The 24,838-nt window shown below is 34.1% G+C and overlaps 4 protein-coding genes, 1 long non-coding RNA gene and 1 pseudogene across 6 annotated transcripts; 3 read left to right on the forward strand and 3 right to left on the reverse strand.

The window, feature by feature from the left end:
* The first annotated feature begins 537 nt into the window (after positions 1 to 537).
* LOC140757517 (probable RNA-binding protein 19) lies at positions 538 to 8,935 on the forward strand. The gene is made up of 15 exons (XM_073093266.1): positions 538 to 828; positions 904 to 1,266; positions 1,814 to 2,032; positions 2,130 to 2,243; positions 3,186 to 3,366; positions 3,932 to 4,023; positions 4,541 to 4,646; positions 5,160 to 5,351; positions 6,046 to 6,207; positions 6,658 to 6,761; positions 6,897 to 7,391; positions 7,604 to 7,806; positions 8,032 to 8,148; positions 8,365 to 8,467; positions 8,704 to 8,935. Exons 1-15 carry the CDS (start codon positions 793 to 795, stop codon positions 8,908 to 8,910), a joined length of 2,694 nt encoding a protein of 897 aa, XP_072949367.1. The 5' UTR covers positions 538 to 792; the 3' UTR covers positions 8,911 to 8,935.
* Positions 8,936 to 9,268: 333 nt separating this feature from the next.
* On the reverse strand, positions 9,269 to 12,108 carry LOC140757518 (transmembrane 9 superfamily member 3-like). The gene has a single exon (XM_073093267.1). The coding sequence runs from the start codon at positions 11,964 to 11,966 to the stop codon at positions 10,239 to 10,241; it is 1,728 nt and encodes a 575-aa protein (XP_072949368.1). The 5' UTR covers positions 11,967 to 12,108; the 3' UTR covers positions 9,269 to 10,238.
* Positions 12,109 to 13,444: 1,336 nt separating this feature from the next.
* Positions 13,445 to 14,737, forward strand: LOC140757523 (uncharacterized). Its single transcript, XR_012103992.1, has 2 exons — positions 13,445 to 14,148; positions 14,462 to 14,737. It is a non-coding gene; the product is annotated as an uncharacterized LOC140757523 (long non-coding RNA).
* A 1,093-nt stretch (positions 14,738 to 15,830) lies between these two features.
* Positions 15,831 to 17,811, reverse strand: LOC140757519 (transmembrane 9 superfamily member 3 pseudogene; annotated as a pseudogene).
* A 226-nt stretch (positions 17,812 to 18,037) lies between these two features.
* Nle (notchless protein homolog 1) lies at positions 18,038 to 22,595 on the forward strand. Of its 2 annotated transcripts, XM_073093268.1 has the most exons (10): positions 18,038 to 18,298; positions 18,454 to 18,611; positions 19,242 to 19,378; positions 19,988 to 20,162; positions 20,397 to 20,571; positions 20,875 to 21,019; positions 21,405 to 21,594; positions 21,956 to 22,119; positions 22,238 to 22,364; positions 22,495 to 22,595. In XM_073093268.1, the coding sequence occupies exons 1-10, from the start codon at positions 18,155 to 18,157 to the stop codon at positions 22,505 to 22,507; spliced, it is 1,428 nt and encodes a 475-aa protein (XP_072949369.1). In that variant the 5' UTR covers positions 18,038 to 18,154; the 3' UTR covers positions 22,508 to 22,595. The 2 variants fall into 2 exon arrangements, with proteins under 2 accessions (XP_072949369.1, XP_072949370.1); XM_073093269.1 differs by lacking the exon at positions 22,495 to 22,595 and having other exon boundaries at positions 22,238 to 22,368.
* On the reverse strand, positions 22,520 to 24,576 carry Sas10 (UTP3 small subunit processome component Sas10). Its single transcript, XM_073093270.1, has 2 exons — positions 24,335 to 24,576; positions 22,520 to 23,977 (listed from the first exon to the last, which is right to left on the reverse strand). The coding sequence occupies exons 1-2, from the start codon at positions 24,349 to 24,351 to the stop codon at positions 22,606 to 22,608; spliced, it is 1,389 nt and encodes a 462-aa protein (XP_072949371.1). The 5' UTR covers positions 24,352 to 24,576; the 3' UTR covers positions 22,520 to 22,605.
* Between the last annotated feature and the right edge of the window lie 262 nt (positions 24,577 to 24,838).

The following is a 24,838-nucleotide window of genomic DNA, read 5'->3' on the forward strand; positions in this document are numbered from 1 at the left end:
CTTGGCCTCTTCTCTGCACAAGGAATTGTTGTTGTTATTACTAAATAAGCAGTTCATGTACCTGGTCATCGTCTTCTTGCACAATCCATCGTGATCCAGCGGGAAACTTCCCTTATCAGGCGGTGTCGGAATAAACTGTTTCTGACCAAACGTCATGGCAGTCGACATTGTTAAGGCTGTTGTGATTATTTCTCCTGCTAAATTACGTTAATATGCGATATATCAACAGAATATTTAGCCTAAAAATGTAAATAAGTATGATATTTACTTTAGAGTGTTTAGAGTGACAACAATTTTAGTCAACGATAGTGTCAACTGTCAACTATGTCAACCGTCAACCTGACAAATACGATATCATAATGCAAAGAGTATGCCATAATGTTTCAATAGTGATTTCAGCGTATAGACTATAGAAATAGTATAGTAATCTATATAGGAAATACCCCTGCTTTATGCATAGACTTAGAATTTTCATTCTATATCTATGGCTGTATGTATACCAATACTGTCACAAGTGCATGTAAATGTCAATGTCAATTTGAAATTGTCATTGTCACATCTCACATGGCATGGATGTATGAATGTTTTCTGTTTTTAATTTTTAACATCTCAAAAATATATGAAACATTGAAGGTTTATAGTGAAGAAGTGAAGAATTACTGTGTGATTTAAAATTTAAATACATCTTTATCGCCCTTAAAATTGCTGAAAGTCAGTTTTATTGCATTTATAACTATATAGTTGCTTTTGGTCATGTTACATTCAAGCCTATATAAGTAATAAAAACTGAAAATGTCTCGACTTATTGTGAAAAATCTACCAAATAAGGTATGTATTTACAGGTGCAAGGAGAGGTACGTTAACTAGAAATATTTTGAAAAACACTAATGACTTAACTTTTAGGTTACTGTAGAGAAACTAAAGGATATATTTAGTGAGAAGGGAGAGATTACTGATGTACAGTTAAAATACACAAAGGATGGCAAATTCAGAAACTTTGGTTTTGTTGGATTTCGGTCTGAGGAACAGGCGGCAGCAGCTAAAGAATATTTTGATGGAACATGCATAAACTCTATGAAGATCAGTGTCGAGGCGTGTGCTAACTTGGGAGATGAGAAGAAACCGAGGGCATGGAGTAAATATACCCCTGACAGTACAGCATATAAGAAACTACATGAAAATGATGCTCAAACTTCTAAAAGTGCAAAGAAAAAGGAGAAAAAAATAGAAAAAACTAAGGATAAAATCAAGCAGCTTCTTAAAAAGGTGTGTATTAAATTTAATATTCATGCTTCAGTTTTTCACGTTTAAAGGACTTTCTCTAATTACTTATCAAAGTATAGTAGTTTGTTAACATAGTAGTATCTGTTAAGATCGTAGGCAAAAATAAGGACAAATTTAACTGCCATGTTCTGTTGCACAAACTATTCCACTGCTTTGAAACCCTTCTTAATAATAGCTGTCTATAGTCAGTCTGTCTTGGGGTAGGACCCTGTGAGGTTTGACTCTGGCGGCACCACCGCCACACCTATTTCTGCCTCATAACAGCAGTGTTAAAGGCTGGTGTGTTGTGGTTTGAAGGGTTTGGTAAGACCTCAAGTAGGCATTCCCAATCCTATCTGGGGTTGTTTACAGATGTCGATGAGCGGCAGTATCCACTTACTATCAGGTGAACCGCATGCTGATCTGCTACTTCTATATTACAAAAAAAATGCTGAATGATTTTTGTTAGATATAGTTTAAATACTGAATGAAGGTTATGTACACTAACACTTTAAGAAATTTGTAGCTTAGTGGCATTTATATTTTTTAGCATAAAGAAGACCCGTTATTTGCAGAATTCATTGAAGCTCATGTGAATGATAAAACTGCTTGGATCAAAGAGGCCCTAGTGGAAAATGATGATGGTGAAGATGACAGCGGTGTTGAAGAAGAGAAAATTGATAGCACAGAAGCAAATAAACCAACAGAGGATGATAATGAAACTCCCAAACAAGAAAAAGTAGCTGATAAACAGATCAGTGACCTTGAAGTATGTTTTGATTACATTATTCTTCATATTTACTTATGTATTCTTTTTTAACCCAAACTTATTTTGCATATAATAATTTTTATTTTTTTATTTACAGTACATGAAACTCTTGATGAAAAAAGTGGATGGAGTAACAGAAGAAAAACAGAAGACTGAAGAAGAGGACTTAACTCCCAAAAAAATTAGAAATAGACCTCTTTTTTATGTTAAGGTAATTTCCAAATATTATAATAATAAACGCTTGCTACACTCACTGCCCCACACTAGGATTCCCTGTGTCGTGGGTGCCATGGAGACACACATAGAGAAATACACAAACACCCAGACCCAGGTTGTCTGGCTGGGGATTGAACCCGGAACCCTTTGTGCGTCTGACCAGTATGATGACCGCTCCGGGTCTTCGAACAATTGTACAGAATTAAATTAAAAAACATTATCATATGAAAAAAAGTAATTTTAAGTATTTAATTGTTACTTTTATAGTAACAAACATAATCAATATTTTAGATGTTTCATTGATAATTAAATATAACTGTTTTAAACAAGAGATTTAAGAGAGTTTAAGGTATGTCACAACATTTTAATAATATCTTAGAAGCGCTTTGCACTTGCCTTAGGGCCAATGCCCCCAAGTATGAGCATTTTAAGGATTCCATAACCAAAGGGCAAGGAATCCTATTACTAAGACTTACTGCTTGTCCGTCTGTCACAGGGCTATACCTCTGGAACCATTATAGCATGTGGCATCTATAACAACAAATACTAAAAATAACATAAAGTTGAATATTAAAGGGGATCTCCATACAACAAACCGGATCTAACTGTTAAACCGTACTAGGAAGACGGTTGAAATTTTTACAATCCGTTTACTACTATAACTGGTATTATAATAAATACAAATAAGAACCATAAAACATATTTTAATATACTTATTTTAATTTTATTATACATTGTTTACGTATCATTCATCATCACCCTTACACCATCTATCGTTGTTTCATATAACTAAGTATTGTTGAAAATAACAAAATGAATAAAAACAAGTAAAAAATAATGAACATTTGGTGGTAAGGAAGCCTCCATGTGCGAGTTCGACTCGTACTTGGCGAATTATTAATCTTTTAAATCTTTAGCAATTATAATTATTTTTCAGATGACTGGTCTTCCATTCAAGTGCAAGAAGAAAGATGTAAAAGATTTCTTCAGACCATTAGTACCATACTCAATCAGACTGCCGCTGGGTAAAAATAAAAAGCTTGCTGGATTCTGCTATGTTGGCTTCCGGACTGAGAAAGAACTGAAGAAGGCGCTTAGTAAAGACAAATTGTTTATTGGTATGTACATTTTAATATAAACATGTGCAAGAAAGCAAAGAATGTTTTATAAGTACCATTAAAATGATTTGAAGACATTAATATGTAATTTGATTCTTTTTTTTTTATAATATAAGAGTAGCAGATGAGCATGCAGTCCACCTGATGGTAAGTGGCTACTGCCGCCCATGGACAGCTGTAATCAACCCCAGATAGGATTAGATACTCCTACCTGAGGTCAGCCACAGATGCGCCGCTACCCCTGAGGACTAAGCTGGAACGCCTCGGAAAAGTCTGTCTCCCTTACCACACCCTTCAAACCGGAACACAGCAGCGCCTAACACTGCCGTTATTAGGTAGAAATAGGTGTGGTGGTGGTGCCGCCGGGTGGAACCACAAAGGGTTCTACCACCTACTTTGGAGTAAGTGTGAATCTATCTATCTATGAAGTCTATCTTCATATATGAGTACATAAGAGAGCGATATTAAACCATTATACTAATGTATCTTATAGTGTTTATTATTATTTTTATTTTATCTTTCTCTGTCAACACTATTTTCCTAAATCTGCAATTTTTTTTATTAGGTAGCCATCGTGTCCATGTCCATAAATTTGAAAACCTTGCAAAGAAAGCATTAGAGGAAGAAAAACAACTTGACATTAGAAAGCAACAAGAGGTAATTGAACTATTTTGATATTATTTAGCTTCTGGGTGAGTGACCTTAGCATTTTTAAGTCCTCTGTGAGATGGTATTTCACTGATTATTTTATCACCATTTAAGTGAAAATAAATAGTGTGAAATAAATAAGAATATCTACATACAAGTAAATATTCTTGGAAATTAAAACATTATCTATTAAAAAAATCATCTACCCTAAAATCTCTGGTTCACTCACCCCAAATACTCTATGTCTAATGTTATCATCATCATCATCAACCCATTACTGTCCCACTTCTGGGCACGGGTCTCCTCTCATGTCTAATGTAATACTCTATAATCATAATATAACACATTTTATTATGATGAGATTTTGTCTTAACATAAATTTATTTCCTACAATGGTTATTTTAAATAATTGTGATAATAGAAGCATCATCCAATACATTACGTTATCAAAGTATATTATAACCATAATCCGTTCTCTAATATTATATTCCGATTGATCAATATTTACATATATTTTATTTTGTAGAAGGAAAGTAATGAAGAAAGTATTGGTGAAAGCGGCCGCATCTTTGTTAGGAACTTACCTTATGTTGTTTCTGAAGAAGAACTCACTAGCATGTTCGAAAAGTATGGTAAGTTAATATCATGACTTAATACAAGCAAGCTTTGTGAAATACCTTTTTTACTTTCTGAGTAGCATATTAAATAAATAATTTATATAATGATTATTTAAACTTGAAATATTATGTAAAATGTCTACATAAAATAGTCCATGTAATGTATTAAATAATTACTATACATAAAGAAATATGGCATAGTTATTGTGTGTTATTGACTATTTCCGTTTGTAAAGCTAGATGCTGCGATCGGCCATTTGTGCACCGGTCGCAGCTATTTTTGCAATAACTAAACGGGATAAACGCGAGGCCTCATTAGTATAACCGCTTAAACGCGCGTTTTCTACAGAACACAAGTTACAAAAGCATTATGCAGCGATGCAATAAGCTAAACACTAATCATCAATGCTAAAAGTAGCATGTGCCCTAGAATCATTTTAATTTTCAAAATTTATGAAATACGCAACATAAGGACACATTCAAATATGTTAAGCTCCAAATAATAAGCGAAATCACATGTTTGACCAGGTCCACTCACAGACGTGAACATGCCATTGGATCCAATATTGAAGCAGTCGAAGGGGTTCGCGACAGTGACGTTCATGATGCCCGAACACGCTGTGAAGGCTTACACGGAGCTGGACGGTACCGCCTTCTGCGGCAGGATGCTCCACCTGTTGCCGGCCAAAGCGGAGCCCGTAGAAGATGATGAAGATGATGGTATGTGATTTTAGGAGACGAGTCCAGCGCCAAATTCATTTTATAAATAAAAATAAAATAATATATAAAATCAGATGATAGCATATAGTACATTACGATACGAGGACGAAAAATTTTTTTCTGACAAGTGTGAGTTTGCAGGCCGAGCCGCAGGCGAGGACTGCAATCACACGAGTCAGAAAAACATTTTTCGTCCGCGTGTTGTATAAAATTTTATATTACGGGGTCGGAAATGGGGGTTTTGCGCACGCGAAGCGTGCGTAAAACGTCCATTTGCGCACGCCGTGATATAAAAAATATTATACTATACTGTATATTTTATATCATATATCAGTCGGTCTGAGAATGGGCTACTATCTATTTCTCATACCCCTAAGTGATAAGGGTTGTTCACCCTTCACATTTTTTTATTTATATGGCAACACAGCGCTTGCCGGGTCAGCTAGTTTATATACTTTACAATAATTTTAATTGATATGTTATAAAATTAAAATGAGAAATGTGATTTTATAATAATCAACTAACTAAATTTAAAATAAAAAACTGCCAATACTTATGCTTGTGAAATACATAGTGTTTGAAATATTTTGTATTTTCTTCGTATAATTTTGCAAATGATTTTGTCATTATAATCCTGATAAGAATTTCATAGGATTATAGACTATAAACAAATAATTTATGTTATTTATTTCAGTTGGTCTGTCCTTTAAGGAGAAAAAAGCGAAGCAACTGAAGGCTCAAGCGAAATCTTCACACAATTGGAACTTATTGTTTTTGGGCGCCAATGCCGTTGCGGACGTAGTAGCCGCGAACTACAACACCACGAAAGAAGTCTTGCTTAGTGACAACACTACGAGTATGTAATCTTTAACTACTTTTCTATTTTGCCAAAGGAAGAAATATCAGGTTCGCTTATTACGCTTGGCAACTATGTTCCCGCCATTTTTTTCAAGGTTTATTTTTCAGTGAAAATTGACAAATAATCACTTATATTTGTTCTCCCTGTTGTATTCAACTTATTTCCACATTTAACATGATTTTCAATATGTCTTTGGCAGAAATCACTTGATTACGACTCGAAAAAGTAATTCAAATAAATTGTCAATTTTTTATCAATATTCAGCAAAATTATTTGAGAAGACGAAACCTCGTCTCTATAATGAAAAAAAAAAACATTAGTCCACAAACATTTGAATATAACATATACAAAATGTTAAAATTTAAAAAATGGCGAAATCTTAGCTGCCGACCTTATATATTATGCAAGTACTTATTGTTATGATATGTACTAATTTCATGTTTATAGACACAAGTGCTGCTGTAAGATTAGCGCTCGGAGAAACGCAATTAGTAGCCGAGACTAGAACCTTTTTAGAGGCGAACGGAGTTTACTTAGAGGCGTTTAATAAAGTAAGATATATTTTTTCATATCCCAAAAGCATGTATGATTTTGTATGAGGTTTGTATGCTAGCCACAAGGTTGTTAGATATCTTAAAACGACATTCTCATTCTCACAGTGTTCTTTAAATATTTTTTATTTGTAGCCCGCTAAAAGAAGATCGAAAACATGTATTCTTGTAAAGAACTTGCCTTCTAACACGGAAAAGGATGAAATAAAAAGCTTATTTGAAAAACACGGCGCTTTAGCACGATTTTTACTGCCAAAACATGGTATCACTGCTCTTGTTGATTTTATAGAGCCCTACGAAGCTAAGAAGGCATTCACTAAATTAGCATATTCTCAATACAAAGCTGCCCCCCTATATTTGGAATGGGCGCCTGAAAACATATTCGTAAAAAGTAATGAGAAACCTGAACCTGAAATTAAACCAGAGACAAAAGATAATACTAAAACGAAAGAAGATAGTAATAAGCAAAATGAAGCTAAAAATCATAAGAGTCCGAATACAGACGATACAGAAAAGAGTAAGGCAGAAGAAATCATAGAAGATGATGATGAGAAGGAAGAACCAGAGAACAACACTACTCTATTTGTAAAAAATCTTAATTTTGTCACTACGGAAACTACGCTTAAAGCTGTAAGTACAAGTAAATAAGTAGGTACTGCCTTATATAGTCCGCGTAAAACTGCTAGTCCGCTCTGAATATAGAAATGAATCGCGTCATTGAAATGAATGAACAACTTCAGAGCGGACTAGCACTTTGGCACGAACTGTACCATATATAATCGTTTCTAGGGGCCTCATGACAACTTTAGCTATTATTAAGTATAATTTTGTTTTTATCGCAGCATTTCGCAGTATGTGGGAAATTGCACAGTGTAACGATAGCAAAAAAGAAAGACCCAAAAAACCCGGGGCAGTTCCTTTCTATGGGATATGGCTTCGTGCAATATTATAAGTCTCAACATGCTAATGAGGCGTTGAAATTACTTCAAAATACGACGCTCGACGGTAAAACTTTAGAATTGAAACGTTCCGAAAGGGGAAATCAGTAAGTTTATGTTATAATAAATACCGTATGATTATCCTTATCAACTTCAATAGAATAATTTGTTGCACAATCACTGTATGCCGATTTACTCGAATATTACTGGAGTTAACAAAATTAACAGTATTTTATTGAAGTATTTTAAGACATATGACTATATCTTAATTTTGCAGACTGAGAAACTAGGTATATTATGTTTGACCTGTCTTACATTTATATCATTTGCAGGAATGAAGTTAGAACAGCAAAGAAAACTACAAAAGAAAGCGCCCAAAACGGAACCAAAATACTAGTTCGCAATGTACCGTTCCAGGCTAATAGAAATGAAATACACGAAATATTTAGGTATGTGTTTGCTCACGATATTGTTAAAATAGGAAACTTATCACTCACTATTAGTTATCTCCGGAAATTATCATTTCCAAGATATGTACATACTTAAAAACTTTATGGTTATCTACGACTCTTAACTAAAATAATACCTAATTAGTTTGAACAATCAATGCCTATATTTTCTTCATTTGACTATCAACGTAATTTAACAATTTCCAATATTTTCAGAGCCTTTGGAGAGATAAAAACTTTAAGGTTACCAAAAAAGTTCTCTTCTGATCAGCACCGAGGATTTGCTTTTATAGACTACTTTACAAAAGCTGATGCAAAGGTATATGTTTTATTCATAATTGCTTTTAATATAATTAAGCACGTTCTTAGTAATAAAATTAGTGCCTAACTACCCAATCGGTTTTAACTGGACCTTCCCGAAATATACTTATTTACATACTTTGTACCGCTGCAATGTGAATCTCCGCATTGTTATTGGAAAACCTAACAAGAGAATTAAATTGGCGGGGATATTCGTGGTTAAAGGATAATTCATGTCAATTTCTCTTGTTTCAGTCTGCTTTTGAAGCATTGTGTCAATCCACCCATTTATACGGTCGGAGATTGGTGTTGGAATGGGCAGATCAGACTGATGAAAATGAAGACATCGACACACTAAGAAAACGTACTGCTCAAGCGTATAACAGTAGGACGCCGGGCGGCAAAAAGTCAAGAAAAGGTGCTGTTGACGTCGAAACATTTGTTGACGGCCAAAAATCATAATAAACGGCTTTCATAAATTATAAAATTTGACTTTTTATAACCCACTTATTCTCCATCTCTTCTTAATTTCTTTTCTTAGACTTTTTAATTGGTCTCATTGACCATACAACGACTAGCGCAAGTCTACTTCCGATAAAATAATGCAATTTAGTCAGAATGCAAAAAACTAGAACTAATATAGCAGACAAAATGCGCTCGCAACGTGATTGCTATTTTGTGGTAATTTTCATATCGCCGCCTTATCTGACTGTACCTACTGTGCTAACGCAAAACATGTTTTTCTAATAAAGATAATTTTAGTATTTTGTTCGTTTTAATGAAAAATAAAAAAGTCAGAACATAAAAAATATATAAAATATTCAATAAAACAGTTGTATTTATTATCACTTTTATTTATGCTAATAACAATAATATAAGTTTAATGGACAATGGCATATGGGATATTTGTTTATTTTAATTAACTTAAAACAAACAGGAGAAGTATATAAAGATGGAATCTTATTTTATAAATATTTACATAGCTAAATTTTAAATACACAAAGTTGAACAAATTTCTGGCAGACTCAACTTTTATAATGCAACATACTTATTGAATCAATTTAGTTATAACTTTCTGCCTTTACAATGTAATGTTATTACATAGAAAAAAATGAACACAAGTTCTGAAGGTTAAATTACTTGGGACTTACTACAACTATGCATTCAATATTTCTAAGATATTTACAAAAATACTTGAAATTTTCTTCAAGTACAATTAATAAAAACATTTGAATTTAGAAAAGATACTTAGAAAAATATACACAACTAATGTTACTCAACAATGCCAATGTTTTAAATACACTATTTTACTTTAAAACTATACATACATATAACCACATTTAAAAAAATCTATAAGTCTGTATCATAAATCAAGAAAATTCAGATTAATACTAAAGCTTTGATTATTGCATTACTTTCCTTATTGCTACTGTTAACTATGGTACTGACAGAATTGCATTGGTTATTCAACACAAATAATGTTTACAATATTGTGCTATTTACTTCAGTTCATAATTATGGCTCTATAGATCTGCTGATTAAAAATATTTAAATGTTACAATTATATTTATTAGCTTAAATTTCTTATCACATATACCAATTTATCAAACAAAAACAGGAATGTACAACTCTCTAAGAATATGTTCAATGATATCTTTTTATCATAATCTATAGTAAAGTTTCATTCCTATTTAAAGTTAATTTGATATCGGAATAATTAATTACCATATATTGTATTTAACAAAATCCATACAGTTAAAATAGCCAAAACTTATTCAAAGTAACATGCTTCAATCAATCTTAACTGTGGAGTAGATTTTGCGAACAAATATGCTTGTGCCAACATAACCCACTGTGCCACAAATAATTCCTAGAGCTAAACTAAACAAAGCCATGTATCCAAAATAGAATGTTGTCTGGAATAACCCATACATCTTTGTTTTGAAAATGAAGTAATAGAAGGAATAGAAATAAACATACAGGGCAGTGCTTCCAGCTGAAAGAAAACTAGTCCATTGCCAACGATAATCCTCTGCATTCAGCAGGAAATAGGTGCATACAATAGTCACACAAACGGTTACAATCATAAGAATCAAAAACACAAGTAACATGAATCCATACACATAGTAAATTTTGTATGCCCAGAAAGATGTAAATATGAAGTACATCTCAATAAAAATAGAGCCAAATGGTAAAATGCCTCCCATAACAATTATAATTCCTGGTTCCATGAACCACTTCTTTTCAGGGATAGGCCTGGGAACAGCATTAATACGACAAGGATAGTCAGGCTGACCTGCTAGGTTTCGCCCAAGGACAGTTCCCACAAGAGTGAGAGGGAGAATTACAAAGGTACAAATGGACATAACAGCAATCATACTGCCAAAAGGTATTGCCCTCGATGCATGGTAGTACATTGCAATGAAGTTTATGAAGAAGGCTGTCCCACACACCATGACAGGCAAAAAGAAGGCAGATAACAACATCTGTTTTATCCACAGCTTGCCTCCCATTCTGGCATACAATGAACCACCAAAATACCCATTAATTGGGGAAGTTGCAGCATAAATAAAAATTGAAGTTGAAAGCAATGAACCTCTTTCAGTGTACAGTTCACCAAATATTGTAAATATTATGACAGCTAAAACTACTACAGTCAACTGATGTCCAACCCCTGTCAAAGCTGAAAACATTGCCAAGTGTGGCACCGGCCGGAACACATCTCCATGCACCTGCTTCCAGCCATATTCATCACCCAAGTCTTTTTCTAAGTCATCTAGATCATCATCTTTAGAATACCTAGCATAGTCTTTACGAAGAGTTCTCATTAGAATCATAGAAACAAGACCCACTAAGAATATTACCATCATAAAACTATTGAATATACTAAACCAGTGAATTCTGTGCTGGAAGAAATTCGGATCTAAATACTTATCAAATCGGTCTTCGAAGTGAATATTGCTCTCCTTCCAGTTCACTTCATAAGTGAATGGAATTTTAGCGTCAGGTGTTAATCGTACCTTATTTTCGGCTGTTAAGTTGACTTCCACAATTCTGTTCCCATTGTAACCAATATCGAACTTTTTGTGTGTCCAAATATAGTAATGATCACCATCAACCTCGCCAACTATGCCCCATATGGGAAGGTCGTCGACGTACATCTGATACCGGTAATGATTCTTGACCGCATACACGAGAGCCTTGTAGGACTGTTCATTTAGTTCTATTGCACAAAATTGTTGCGCTGGTACATTTTCCTTGAACGTGACATCCAGGCCGCTAAATTCCAGCTCGACGCCTTGTAATGCTTCCGATAAAGTTTCATGGTAGTGTCCGATAGTAACTTTCGTGCCAACACAGAATGGAAGGGAAAAATATGCGTACGTCTCCTGCCGATTATGGTAGGGGCCAACAGTATTCATCCATATTACGACTTGTTCTTTTAACTTGTATGTATGTGTATGTTCATCACAATTAACTATAATCCAAAAAGCGCACAAAAAATACAGATACTTCATTTTCAACTGCCGATAAAAGTCTAATGACAATAAAGGAACACAGTGAATGTGATTGCAACGTTTTTAATAAATAAACGTGGCCATTGTGGTAAAGTAAACTAACCGCTGTCATTGACATTTATTTTCGCATGACGCGAATTAAACGTCATTTCTTTTTTTTTTAGTATTGAACACTCGTTCGCGATTGCGAAATTATTATGATTATGATCTAATATTTATTTTATGTCCATGGTCATACATTTTTAATCACTGTTAAAACATTTATTTTCCGCTAGGCACATTTCATAAAAAAATCCTGGACTGGGGAAACAGAAAAAAACACTTGTGAAATTACCACAGATAATAGAACAATCTCTGAAAACCGCCACACACACGGAAAAGTTTGCCGGACAACAATTTAATTTAAATAAGTAAAATACAAACGTAAATGATACTAATTACTATACCATGCCGTATTTGAAAGGTAGTGGTAATACTCTCCTTATCATATGTATGTAAATAATATGCAGTCCGACGGTTAAATTAACGCAGACATATTGGCACGGCAGTGCCCCTGCCAAGTCGAACAAAAAAAAGCGGCACGGCAGTACGATTATTTTCTTGAAATTTTCTTTTTATCGGTTCATTCTAATAATTTGACCAGTGCTATTGAAATATGTATGCCATCAGACGTAATAAATAATTATCATCTCTTTAAATCTGTTGAGCAGACTTAATATGGCGCTTATTCTCTGATAAAGAAATTAATATTTAATTGAGCAGTAACACAAAAAAAATATTATAAAAATACCTAATTTAAGTTAAGATACCATCTATCGAAATGAGACAAATCGCGGTAATTTCTTTTATTTTGTAGGAGTTCGAAGAAAATATGGTAATAAATAAACACGAGTACTTATTTAAAAGTTACGTATATTTAATATTATTTTTTTACTTAAATGTTGGTTAATTACATTATTTAACATAAATATATAATTTACATTAACATAATTACTTAATCCATCTGTAAACATAATTATAAATAGGTAATGTATTGAAATGTCTAAATGCACGTCTTGATTTAACATAATAAACGACACACAAAAAGTGAATTGATTGTAATTAAAATGTGCATAATGGCTCCGATAACACCTATGTGGCGACCAGTGTTGGCAACCGTACGATAATTATCGTACATGTACGATAATTTGATACCACCGTACGATGTACGATAGCGAGTCATTATCGTACGCAAATGTACGATAATTGGCTACTTGAAACTTTTTGGGAAACTGTTTTAATGAATTCATAAACGTATTATATATATGCCTTTAATTGATCATTTTTTCGAAAAAAGGGCCATTGATTAATAAAAAAAATATTTTTATTACCCTATCTGCCGAAAAATCTGCCGAGTCGGCCATTTTTGGTATTCGAGTCCAAAGTACTCGAGTACAACAATAAACAAACAACAACAATAGCACGGAAGAGCAAAAAAAAAAAAAAAAAAACGCCACCTCGAGTCGACCTGACTCGGCACATCTCTACTCGCGCCCGCGTTCTTATGAAATGTACGATAATTTTTCGGCAGATACGATAATTTTACGCCCCTGGTACGATCAACGCCATCTCCCAGGTTGCCAACACTGGTGGCGACTAGTGACTAGTCTGCAACTTACGACCCGTGCCGCAACGCAACGGGCCTCTAAATACTGGTCCTCATAAAAAGCATGCCTCTACCGTAGCACTTTTCAAACACGCACATAGATTGCAAGCACTGGAAAACAGCGCGCTACAACATCGGCAACGCCGCTCGTCGCAATGTAAAATCATGTTTGATTGTTTTTGACGGTGGAGATAGGCACCACTTTTATGTATCGGGCTGTTAGCCCTTTAGGCACACTATAATAAATACAATATGAGGTTGATTACCGTTTACAATATAAAATTTTCAAATATATAAACAAAAGTATACTTATTGTAGGATGAGAAACGAGGAGGCCAATCTCATAGCTCCTTGAAGATTTGACAAACAAAGACTGTCAACTACTCAGTTTTTAACAAGACTTACTACCTACATTATTTAGCTAAAATTTACAATCTATATTACTTATATAAAAAAATTACATCTCCGCCGTTTGACAAAAACAAAAAAAAAATGCAGTCTTCCCATTTATATACATTTAACCATTGCATTTATCAGGTATTCATTGCTAAATATATCGAATTTGTTTAATAAATGTCATGACAATATCTCTTTCACGACGAAACACCACCTCGATCCATGTCAACTGGGTCAAAAATCGGCAATAGACATTAAAGCGCACAAGAATCGTGAGTAGGTACCCGTTACAAAATAAAATCTATCTAATCCGAACTTCTCTTAATCTTATTAATCAATAGTGATCAAATCATTAGAAAATACAATTAAAATTACTTTTCCATTTCCTTCCAATAATTATTGTGTAAAACATCCAAGATTAAGAAAATTCATTCGATGATCCTGGAAATTCCAGGAAGAAAACTGTGAGGAAGAAAATTAGCAGGTGTGACCTTGTGGCGAATTATAGAAAGTGAGAAGAAAGAGATACAGATATTTGTGCATATTTGTTTATAGTTCGATGCCAATTGTTTTACGCATGTGTATAATTCCAGAACAGCGCAAAGGCAACAATTACATTTAAAAAATGCATATTAAGAAGAAAAACATTGCTATAACGAATGCTAACTTGAAAATTTTGAATCCATGAAGTAATGTTTTTATCGCCACATATATCCGATATTAGCAAAAAGATTTTTTAATTACCTCCTTAGTGTTGAGTGGATTGGTTGTTTATTATGGCAGTTAATAAATAGTTCAGGCAGATGAAAAAACATCTTATCTATGAAACGAAATACAACGAGTGGGCAGCTTACTCTTATAGAAATTGAAAGTCGGTATTTAAAAATGTCAAAACCACTACCGACTTATTTCTATCGACGCCCCAATCGCATAAATACGAAAAGCCAAAACGCACTAAACTAAGCTGCGGCAAACAAGCTGCCAAAAATAATTATAATAGTTTCATAGACGGCAAAGAAATTCCACTTAGCGATGGACATTTTTCTATAGGCCTACATATTAAATCTTTTTGCATGGCGGTCAGCATTTCGATCAATCTATAAGAAAATACAATGATGACTACATTAATTCTTATTGTGAAAACAGGCGTCGCTTGACGGGGGGTGGAGCAAGCGTCACTTTTTTTAGGGGCGGCAAAATTTTACATATTACAGCTTTTTCGTAATATATAATTTTCATTTCCTATAGAAATAAAACAAAGAAGTGCAGTGTCAGAGGACGCCACCTTCATTATATGATTACCTATTACTCACTTGGTACTTTATACAAACAAAAAAAAAATCCTATAGAAAGGCTAATTTCAAGTTTAATTTTCACCTTAAAGTGGCGGCGCAATTTTTCAGATACATTTTGACGTGACAACGTCTTAAATTAGGTTGCGGCTGGGAGTCACTTATGAAAAAGTGTAACGCCCGGTAACGTTACGATGAGTCACCGAACGAGAGAGAGGCCCGCCGAATGCCTTGCGTCTCTCTCCCACTCAACTATGATCGGTCTGCCGCGCGCGCAGCACTAGAGACTAAACAAAATATATTTCTATAGTTAAAATTTGTGCAATTCTTATTTTCATTCAATTCCTTGTTCCTATTGTGCAATTTAATTATATTCATATCAATAAATATTCTACCGAGAAAAAGACGTTGTCACGTAAAATCTTCGCCCGTAAAACCGACTTTACAGGCAACCATTTTTTTTGTAATTTATTACCATAGTTAATAGACTGCAAGTTAATAATTTTTATTATGGAAAGATCTTTATCGCCGATCTATTTCTCAACACACCCCGAGCTACACATCTGTTTTAAACTGAGATACATTAGACATAACAATTCTATAGTATATCTATAGATAGAATTAATAATACGCAGTAGGTAATATTCTTCAATCAATCTTTACAGTTGAATATATTTTGCGAACAAACATGCTTGTGCCCAGATAGCCCACTGTGCCACAAATAATTCCTAGAGCTAAACTAAACAAAGCCATATATCCAAAATAGAATATGGTCTGGAATAACCCATACATCTTTGTTTTAAACATGAAGTAATAGAATGAATATAAATATACATACAGAGCAGTGCTTCCAGCTGAAAGAAAGCTAGTCCATTGCCAACGATAGTCCTCTGCATTCAACAGGAAATAAGTGCATACAATAGTCACACAAATAGTTACAATTATAAGGATTAAAAACACAAGTAACATGAATCCATACACATAGTAAATTTTGTATGCCCAGAAAGATGTAAATATGAAGTACATCTCAATGAATATGGAGCCAAATGGTAGAATACCCCCTAAAACGATTATAATTCCAGGTTCCATGAACCACTTTTTTTCAGGGATAGGCCTGGGAACAGCATTAATACGGCAAGGATAGTCAGGTTGACCTGCTAGGTTTCGCCCAAGGACAGTCCCCACAAGAGTGAGAGGGAGAATTACAAAGGTACAAATGGACATAACAGCAATCATACTGCCAAAAGGTATTGCCCTCGATGCATGGTAGTACATTGCAATGAAGTTTATGAAGAAGGCTGTCCCACATACCATCACAGGCAAAAAGAAAGCAGATAATAACATCTGTTTTATCCACAGCTTGCCTCCCATTCTGGCATACAATGAACCACCAAAATAACCATTGATTGGAGAAGTTGCAGCATAAATAAAAATGGCAGTTGAAAGCAATGAACCTCTTTCAGTGTACAGTTCACCAAATATTGTAAATATTATGACAGCTAAAACTACTACAGTCAACTGATGTCCAACCCCTGTCAAAGCTGAAAACAGTGCCAGGTGTGGCACCGGCCGGAACACATCTCCATGCACTTGCTTCCAGCCATATTCATCACCCAGGTCTTTTTCCAAGTCGTCTAAGTCATCATCTTTAGAATACCTAGCATAGTCCTTACGAAGAGTCCTTATCAATATCATTGATACAAGACCAACTAAGAATATTACCATCATGACAATATTAAAGATACTAAACCAATGTATTCTATGTTGGAAAAAGTTTGGGTCGAGATATTTATCAAAACGATCTTCAAAACGAATATTTCTCTCCTTCCAGTTCACTTCATAAGTGAAGGGTATTTTAGCATTTGGAGTTAATAATTGCTTGTTTTCTGCCGTTAAATTGACTTCCACAATTCTGTTCCCATTGTAACCAATATCTATCTTTTTGTGTGTCCAAATATAATATTGATCACCATCAATCTCTCCAACTATGCCCCATATTGGGAGGTCATCGACGTACATCTGATACCAATAGTGGTTCTTAACAGCATACACGAGTGCCTTGTACGACTGTTGATTTAATTCTATGGCACAAAATTGTTGCGCTGGAACATTTTCCCTGAATGTGATATCCAATCCACTGAATTCCAACTCGACGCCTTGTAATGCTTCTGATAATGTTTCATGGTAGTGACCGATAGTAACTTTCGTGCCAACGCAGAATGGAAGAGAATAATATGCGTACGTCTCTTGTCGATTGTGATAGGGGCCAACAGTATTCATCCATAATACGACTTGTTCCTTTAACTTATACGTGTGTGTGTGCTCATCACAATTAACTATAGTCCAAAAGATACACAAGAAATACATAAACTTCATTGTATATTAGTTCATAACTTGTAAACACTTTACACTGTGAAACTCCTACTGGAAATGCCGAAAAAATGAAAATAAATAACTTTATGACCGCTTTGACATTTGCCGCAATGACGGTTGACGGCCTGTGACGACTGACGTCAGCGGTCAGCGATGTCAACGGTCAATTTATTTGTCATAATCGTTTTGTTTTTTTTAAAGTGTTTTACGGCTTTGGCTTTTTGCCTTTCAGCCTTTGTCATAATCAGACAAGCGTACAGATCTAATATAAATCTGTCTTTACAATCGAATTCTTAATAGGCAGTCTGTGGTGTGATCGTATATTTAAATTTAAATCTAGTAACCAAAGAGAATGTAAATTGTAATCACTACTGCTAGTAACATTGCTCATTTAAACGTAACCTAAATATTGGTAGATTTTAGGTTATGTTGATGTGTTTTAAAACTAGAAATTATTATAACTAATAAATAAAGATACAAATATGGATATAGACCCGGACTTACCTAGCTGCGTGCAAGCTAGATTTAAATCAGACACAGGAGAAGAAATCGGTACTCCATTGGAGTTACCATTGAATATTACAAAGGACCAACTTAATCTCATATGTAATGCACTTTTACAAGAGGTACTCATCTTGTAACTTTCTCAAATATTTATAATAATGATATAGTAATTCCCTGTTTATTATCTCCTCTCAATATACACAGTATCACACAATATTTAACTGAAAATAACAAATTTGTAATACCTCATTCTTATAATTATTTTTTTCTATTTCAGGAAGACAAGCCTTTTTTATTTTTTGTTAAAGACGTAGAAATAACTTCTACTCTAAAGGATATCCTCAATGTAATCAAGTTGAACTCTGAAGAAGTAGTTGATATCATCTATCAACAACAAGCAGTGTTCCGAGTCAGGCCTGTCACTAGATGTACAAGGTAATAGTGAAGGTTTAAAAGGTACTAGAAGTAGAACTAGTGCTATTAACGATGACTAGCGTGGCGGAGCGGTAACCATACTGGTCTGATCGCAAAGGATCCTGGGTTCGATCCCCGGTCAGACAGATATCTGAATGACACTAGATGTACAAGGTAATGGTGAAGATTTAAAAGGTGATAGAAGTAGAACTAGTACTATTAAGCTTGGTACATTCAACCCCCATACCTGTTTCTAACATTAAAACTGTTTCGTATGTAGGTAAGCCAGCATCCACACCCTTTCATCTAAACATAAGAACTGTCTTAAGTATGTTTTTGTGGAAGGGTTATAGAAGCTTCTGACTTACATTTGAAGCGCCGATTTTAGTCCTCAGGAGTGGCAGTCTATCTCAAGACTTCAGGAAGAATTTCCAATATATATGGAATTGATTATCAATGTCCATGGGCAGAATTGACCACTTGCCAGAAGGTGTTCATATGCTAATACATAAAAAAAAAACCTGGTATTCAGTCTAGGTTTGAATTTATATCAATTAGACTAAAATGGCTCTATTTTTTTTTTATATATTTAATTAATTAATTGATATATATAATAAATATTTTTATTTAATTATAAATCAATTTTCTCAGCTCAATACCTGGGCATGCAGAGGCTGTAATATCGACAAGTTTCAGTCCAAATGGCCAGCACTTGGCCAGTGGGTCTGGTGACACCACTGTGAGGTTTTGGGACCTGAACACACAAACACCTTTACATGTTTGCAAAGGTATACATATAATTTCTATGTTATCTTATTTTACTATAAGAGTAGCTACTTTTAAGTTGGAAGAGACTTTGAAACTGTGCCAAGATTGAAACTTATGCATTGATTTATTACCTATTTCATTAGGATGTAGTTATAATGCATTAACTTTTGAAGGTGGTAGAACCCTTTGTGGTTCGACTCCGGCGGCACCACCGCCACACCTATTTCTACCTAATAACCGCAGTGTTAGGCGCTGCTGTGTTCCGGTTTGAAGGGTGTGGTAAGGGAGACATACTTTTCCGAGGCGTTCCAGCTTAGTCCTCAGGGGTAGCGGCGCATCTGTGGCCGACCTCAGGTAGGAATATCTAATCCTATCTGGGGTTGATTACAGATGTCCATGGGCGGCAGTAGCCACTTACCATCAGGTGCACTGCATGCTCGTCTGCTATTCCTATATTATAAAAAAAAAAAAAAAAAAAAATATTACATAATTACATTTACAAACCCATCTTAAAATATATACTTATGATTCTTGAATACCAGTCTCATACCTATCATATACATTTATTTCTTATTTATATTATAATGTAATGAATGTATTTACAAAAACTTATACTTCTGCTATTGTAGGTCATACAAATTGGGTTCTATGCATTAGCTGGTCTCCAGATGGCACTAAATTGGCTTCAGCGTGCAAACAAGGCAGAATCTTGCTTTGGGATCCAGTTACTGGCAATCAGATTGGAAAGCCAATGCTGGGACATAAACAATGGGTTACTGCTCTTGCATGGGAACCATATGTCAGGTAAAAATAAATTGTATATACTACAAGCATTTCAAACAGCAGATAATGAGTTTGATGAATGAGTAACAAATTAATCCTTTGTATATCATTTAGTGCCTAGTTGCAATCCTAATACTTTGGAGAATATCTTAGTATAATACAGTGACTGGAGAACATATATTTCTTTATAGCATCAGTTAAAGTGATTCTTGTTCTAAAATGAAGTAAACATATGTATTTATAATTCGTCCATAGAAATCCAGATTGTCGGAAACTTGCTAGTTCCTCGAAGGATGGAGATGTGAGAATATGGGACACAGTGACTTGTCTTACAATTCTGAGTTTAACCGGCCATTCAAAGGCAGTCACATCAGTTAAATGGGGTGGTACTGGTCTCATCTACACTTCATCACAAGACCGGACAATAAAAGTGAGAATCAAAATTGTTTATTATATATTTGTTACACTTTTGTTATTATTTCTCATAATATATTTACTGAAGTTTTCTCTTTTATATACTATAGCACTTAAACAACTTGTCATCAGTTTTTATGATTGATAATCTACAAGAACTGAATGAGGAGTAGGTAACAAAAATTTAGATATTGTTGTATTTAATTAAAATAAAACTATAACATGTTAAAAGGAATTACAACAGCAAGAAGGAGTACTTAAAATATCTAAACAAAAAATTATCTTAATATTTTCATAACAATTGAAATTTTCTTTCAAGGTATGGAGAGCTGAAGATGGCATTCTTTGCAGGACATTAGAAGGCCATGCTCATTGGGTTAACACATTAGCTCTCAGCACAGACTATGTGCTGCGGACAGGCCCTTTCCATCCTATCCTGGACAAGCAAGATAGAACAAATGATAGTAAATACATCTATTATTATTAAATTTTGACAGTTTGACCAGGGGAATTTACAGACTTTAAGTGGTTCTACCACTGTTGTTATAATTACATATGTCTATAGGTGTAGTGCCTACTTACCATCAAGTGGACTGCATGCTTGTTTGCTATATCAATGTTATAAAAAGAAATGAAAATATGTATAATATAATTTCATACAATTGACATTTACAATATTAGCAATACTTAGTACAAAGGTGTTTTATGATTTTTTTCATCTATTCAAAATAATGTCCAAATCTCCTTAACCTATTTTTATAGTGCTGTTACTGAAGGATTAATAGATTTTGCACTAGGAATACAACAAAGAGGTGATATATTTTTATTGATAATGTTGTGTATTTTTAGAAAAAGTGTTACATCAGCGTGCTTTGGAGAGGTATGAGCAAACATGTCCTCAAGGGGCTGAACGGTTAGTATCAGGCTCTGACGACTTCACACTATTCCTCTGGTTGCCAGAAAAAGAGAAACGACCTTTAGCAAGAATGACTGGACATCAACAACTCATTAATGATGTCAAGTTCTCTCCTGACACCAGGTAATATTGTAAAACTTTTTCATTAAGTCACTGCTGATTCTTAACAATAAAATCAACATATTCAGAATGTAAGAGTAATCTATTCACTTATAATTTCATTTGGTTGTATAGGACTGTGCACATTTTGGGATTTCACCTACTAACCCTGGATGTTTCAGGGGTAAAACAAATCAAATTTTATTTACTGTTATTTTAAAAATCTTCCCATTTTGATTCAGATTTGAAAAAATCAATTATTAATCGACTTTATTTTATTACACTAATTCGACTTTATTTTATTAATACAATTCAATAGATGCATTGTTCGTGTTACTAATAATAGTGGTGTTGATAATATTACATAAAGATTGTTACTTTTTAGGATAATAGCATCTGCATCTTTTGACAAATCTGTAAAGTTATGGGAATCTACCACTGGCAAGTTCATAACAACTCTTCGAGGGCATGTCCAAGCGGTATACATGGTCGCTTGGTCAGCAGATTCTAGATTACTGCTTAGCTCCAGTGCAGATTCCACATTGAAAGGTAAAGTCAAATAAATATAAATTTAAAAAAATCTAATCAAAAATGTATAGAGGTACTTTACTAGAAATCAAATATTTCCAATTGACTAAATAAATCTAATAATTACTTTTGTATTTAGTGTGGAACATGAAAACGAAAAAGTTGGAGTTGGATCTACCAGGCCATGCTGATGAGGTGTTTGCTGTAGACTGGTCACCAGATGGGTCATATGTGGCGTCAGGGGGGAAAGACAAGGTTTTGAAATTGTAAGTCCATTCACTTACTGTGATTTTTATGTTTTAGTTACTTACTGTGATTTCTATTTACATATTTTATAAGTAATAAATATAATCACTTATGTTTTTGAATGTAAAATATGTGTTTTGTTTGTTACAGGTGGCAACATTAAATGAAAAAGAAATTCTGAAGATTAAGTTTATTGTTGAAATAAGTTCAATACATTATTATACCATAATATATAGAATAATTAACATGAATGTGTTTTTTTTACTTGATTTTGATACTCTTTTTAACATTTGCCTTTATGCCTGAAGCTTCACCTCCATATCGGCTCATCTCATTCCTCGGTTCTCGAACTGCACCCTTCCTCCTGATTTTAGCCTTCCTGTACTTCAGCTTATGCTTTACTCTAGGATTTCTCTGTTCCTTCTTCCTGTGAGGCGTCAGACCTTTATTCTTCGCAATTTGATAAGTAATCTCACGCTTATCACCAACTTCATCAACAACAATAGATCCAGATGAGGTAGATGGTTTTGTTTCATTCTCCTCGGCATCATCATTATCAGAAAATCCACTTTCTTCAGATTCATTAGTGGTCCTGGGCATGTTATCATTTTGTTTGAAGAAGTCATTACCATCACATTCTTCATCATCATCAGATACTCCAGTGTCGGCGCCATCATCTTTCTCCATTGAAGTAATCAGTTTTAGTTTCTTAGCGTTATGGCTGGAGTCCAGTTGTTTGTCTAACTTTCGTTTGCTTCTTCTGTCCTCCTCTATGTGCAACTCCAAGTTACTTTTTACTGCAGTTAGTATTTTATCCAGTTGTGGTTTAATCACTTCTTGATATATAGGTTCAATTTTGTTCAACATTTGCCTGTAATGGTATAATCGTTTTATGACTGGGTGGTTTTGTATGTTTATCCTTTGACTTTTTAATAACAGATAGAAACTTATATTAGTGCAATAATTTAAGATGAGGTCATAATTTGTTTTTACAAATTTGGAAGCGGGACATTGAGGTAATTTTCCACCCTTAACTAGATCTAAGACAGGCTGTAAGTCATCTTTAGCTACGGTTAACTTTGTTTTGAAATCCTCTACAAGTCCTGCAAATTCTGGGCTCTCCTTTTCAAATAACTGCAGCTTTTGCCTCTTTGACAGTTGGCTCAAGTCACTTTTGACTACAGATTCCTGCTTAGTGTCATCCGGAGCTTGGGCATTGAATAATTCAAAAGAGAAGTCCTCTTCTCCAAGTTGTTCAATTAATTTTTTTTGTATGTTTTTAGCTTCCTCTTCTTCCATCAAAGCATCTTCTTCATCACCCTGAAACCCTCCATAATCCTGATCTACATAATCTGTTGAGTAATAGGATCTTTTCTTTTTGCCCCAAGCTTTTGAATCCGGGAGGTCATCATCAGATTTTTCTTGCCCTTCTATGTCACTGTCTGCAATATCCAAGTCCTTTTTTCCATCCGAATCGTTATCAGATCCAGAGAAGCCATAAACCTCATCCTCACTCTCAGACTCATGCTTCCTTTTTCTAAATTTTTTCAGGAGCTGTTTTTCCTTTTCAGAGTACTCTTCTTCTGAGTCAGAGGGCTCATAATTCCCCTGCATATCAAACTTCGTATTTATTCTGTAACAAATATTGTTACGGTGATTTTTTGGGATATTAACAAAAAGAAAATGACATATTATTCCCGAATGTATTGCACTTAACCATTGAGACATGTATTTATTGCAAATCATTCAAAAAACTTAAAGTATTCAAAATTACTTAAGCATATCATTGTACATATTAAATCAGTTAAAAAATATCATTTGTACTTTAAAATATGGATGCTCAGTGTTCAAAACTCCAGATTGCTGCGATCCACGTGTTTGTCATTTAAATAAGCTTGCTCCTTGCTACCATAATACAAAGTTAACTGTTTAAGGCAAATAATTGTAAAGTGGATATAAGTATAGGAATCAAATTGATCAGTATACGAACCTGATTTTGTCTGCCATTGCGTAGTTTAATTGAATTACTGTTTGTAGTAAAAGGTATGCATTGCCTAAGGTTATAAATATGTTCTAATCACTATTACGACCACTACAATATGAACTACCTTTAAAACTGTACTAAAACGTTATTATAGTTAATACGTAGGATTAATCTTTAATAAAATCTAGGAAAGAAAATAGAAGCCCCTAAGTTAACACTATGATGTGACATTAATGACATAGCAAATTGCTATTAAATTAAATTAAAACATGGATTGCCAGTGGGGAATAAGTTATGCTTATAATCAATATTATTATAAGAACCGAGAGAGGTCAATGTGAATAAAAATAAAAACGAGAAGAAAAAAGTTCATATTATTTTTTATCCATTTTTGTGTGTCTTACATTAATATTTTTGCACATAAGTCTTTGGTATCTGGAGGTCTAATGATAGGTTACTATACTCTTTGGTCTAATGTGACTTAAGTTTTACATGAACATTAAGGGCTTG

The sequence above is a fragment of the Epargyreus clarus genome, unplaced genomic scaffold, assembly GCF_041222505.1.
Source record: "Epargyreus clarus isolate Ecla_fem2 unplaced genomic scaffold, WU_Ecla_fem_2.2 ptg000004l, whole genome shotgun sequence".
In the NCBI taxonomy this organism is placed as follows: domain Eukaryota; kingdom Metazoa; phylum Arthropoda; class Insecta; order Lepidoptera; family Hesperiidae; genus Epargyreus; species Epargyreus clarus.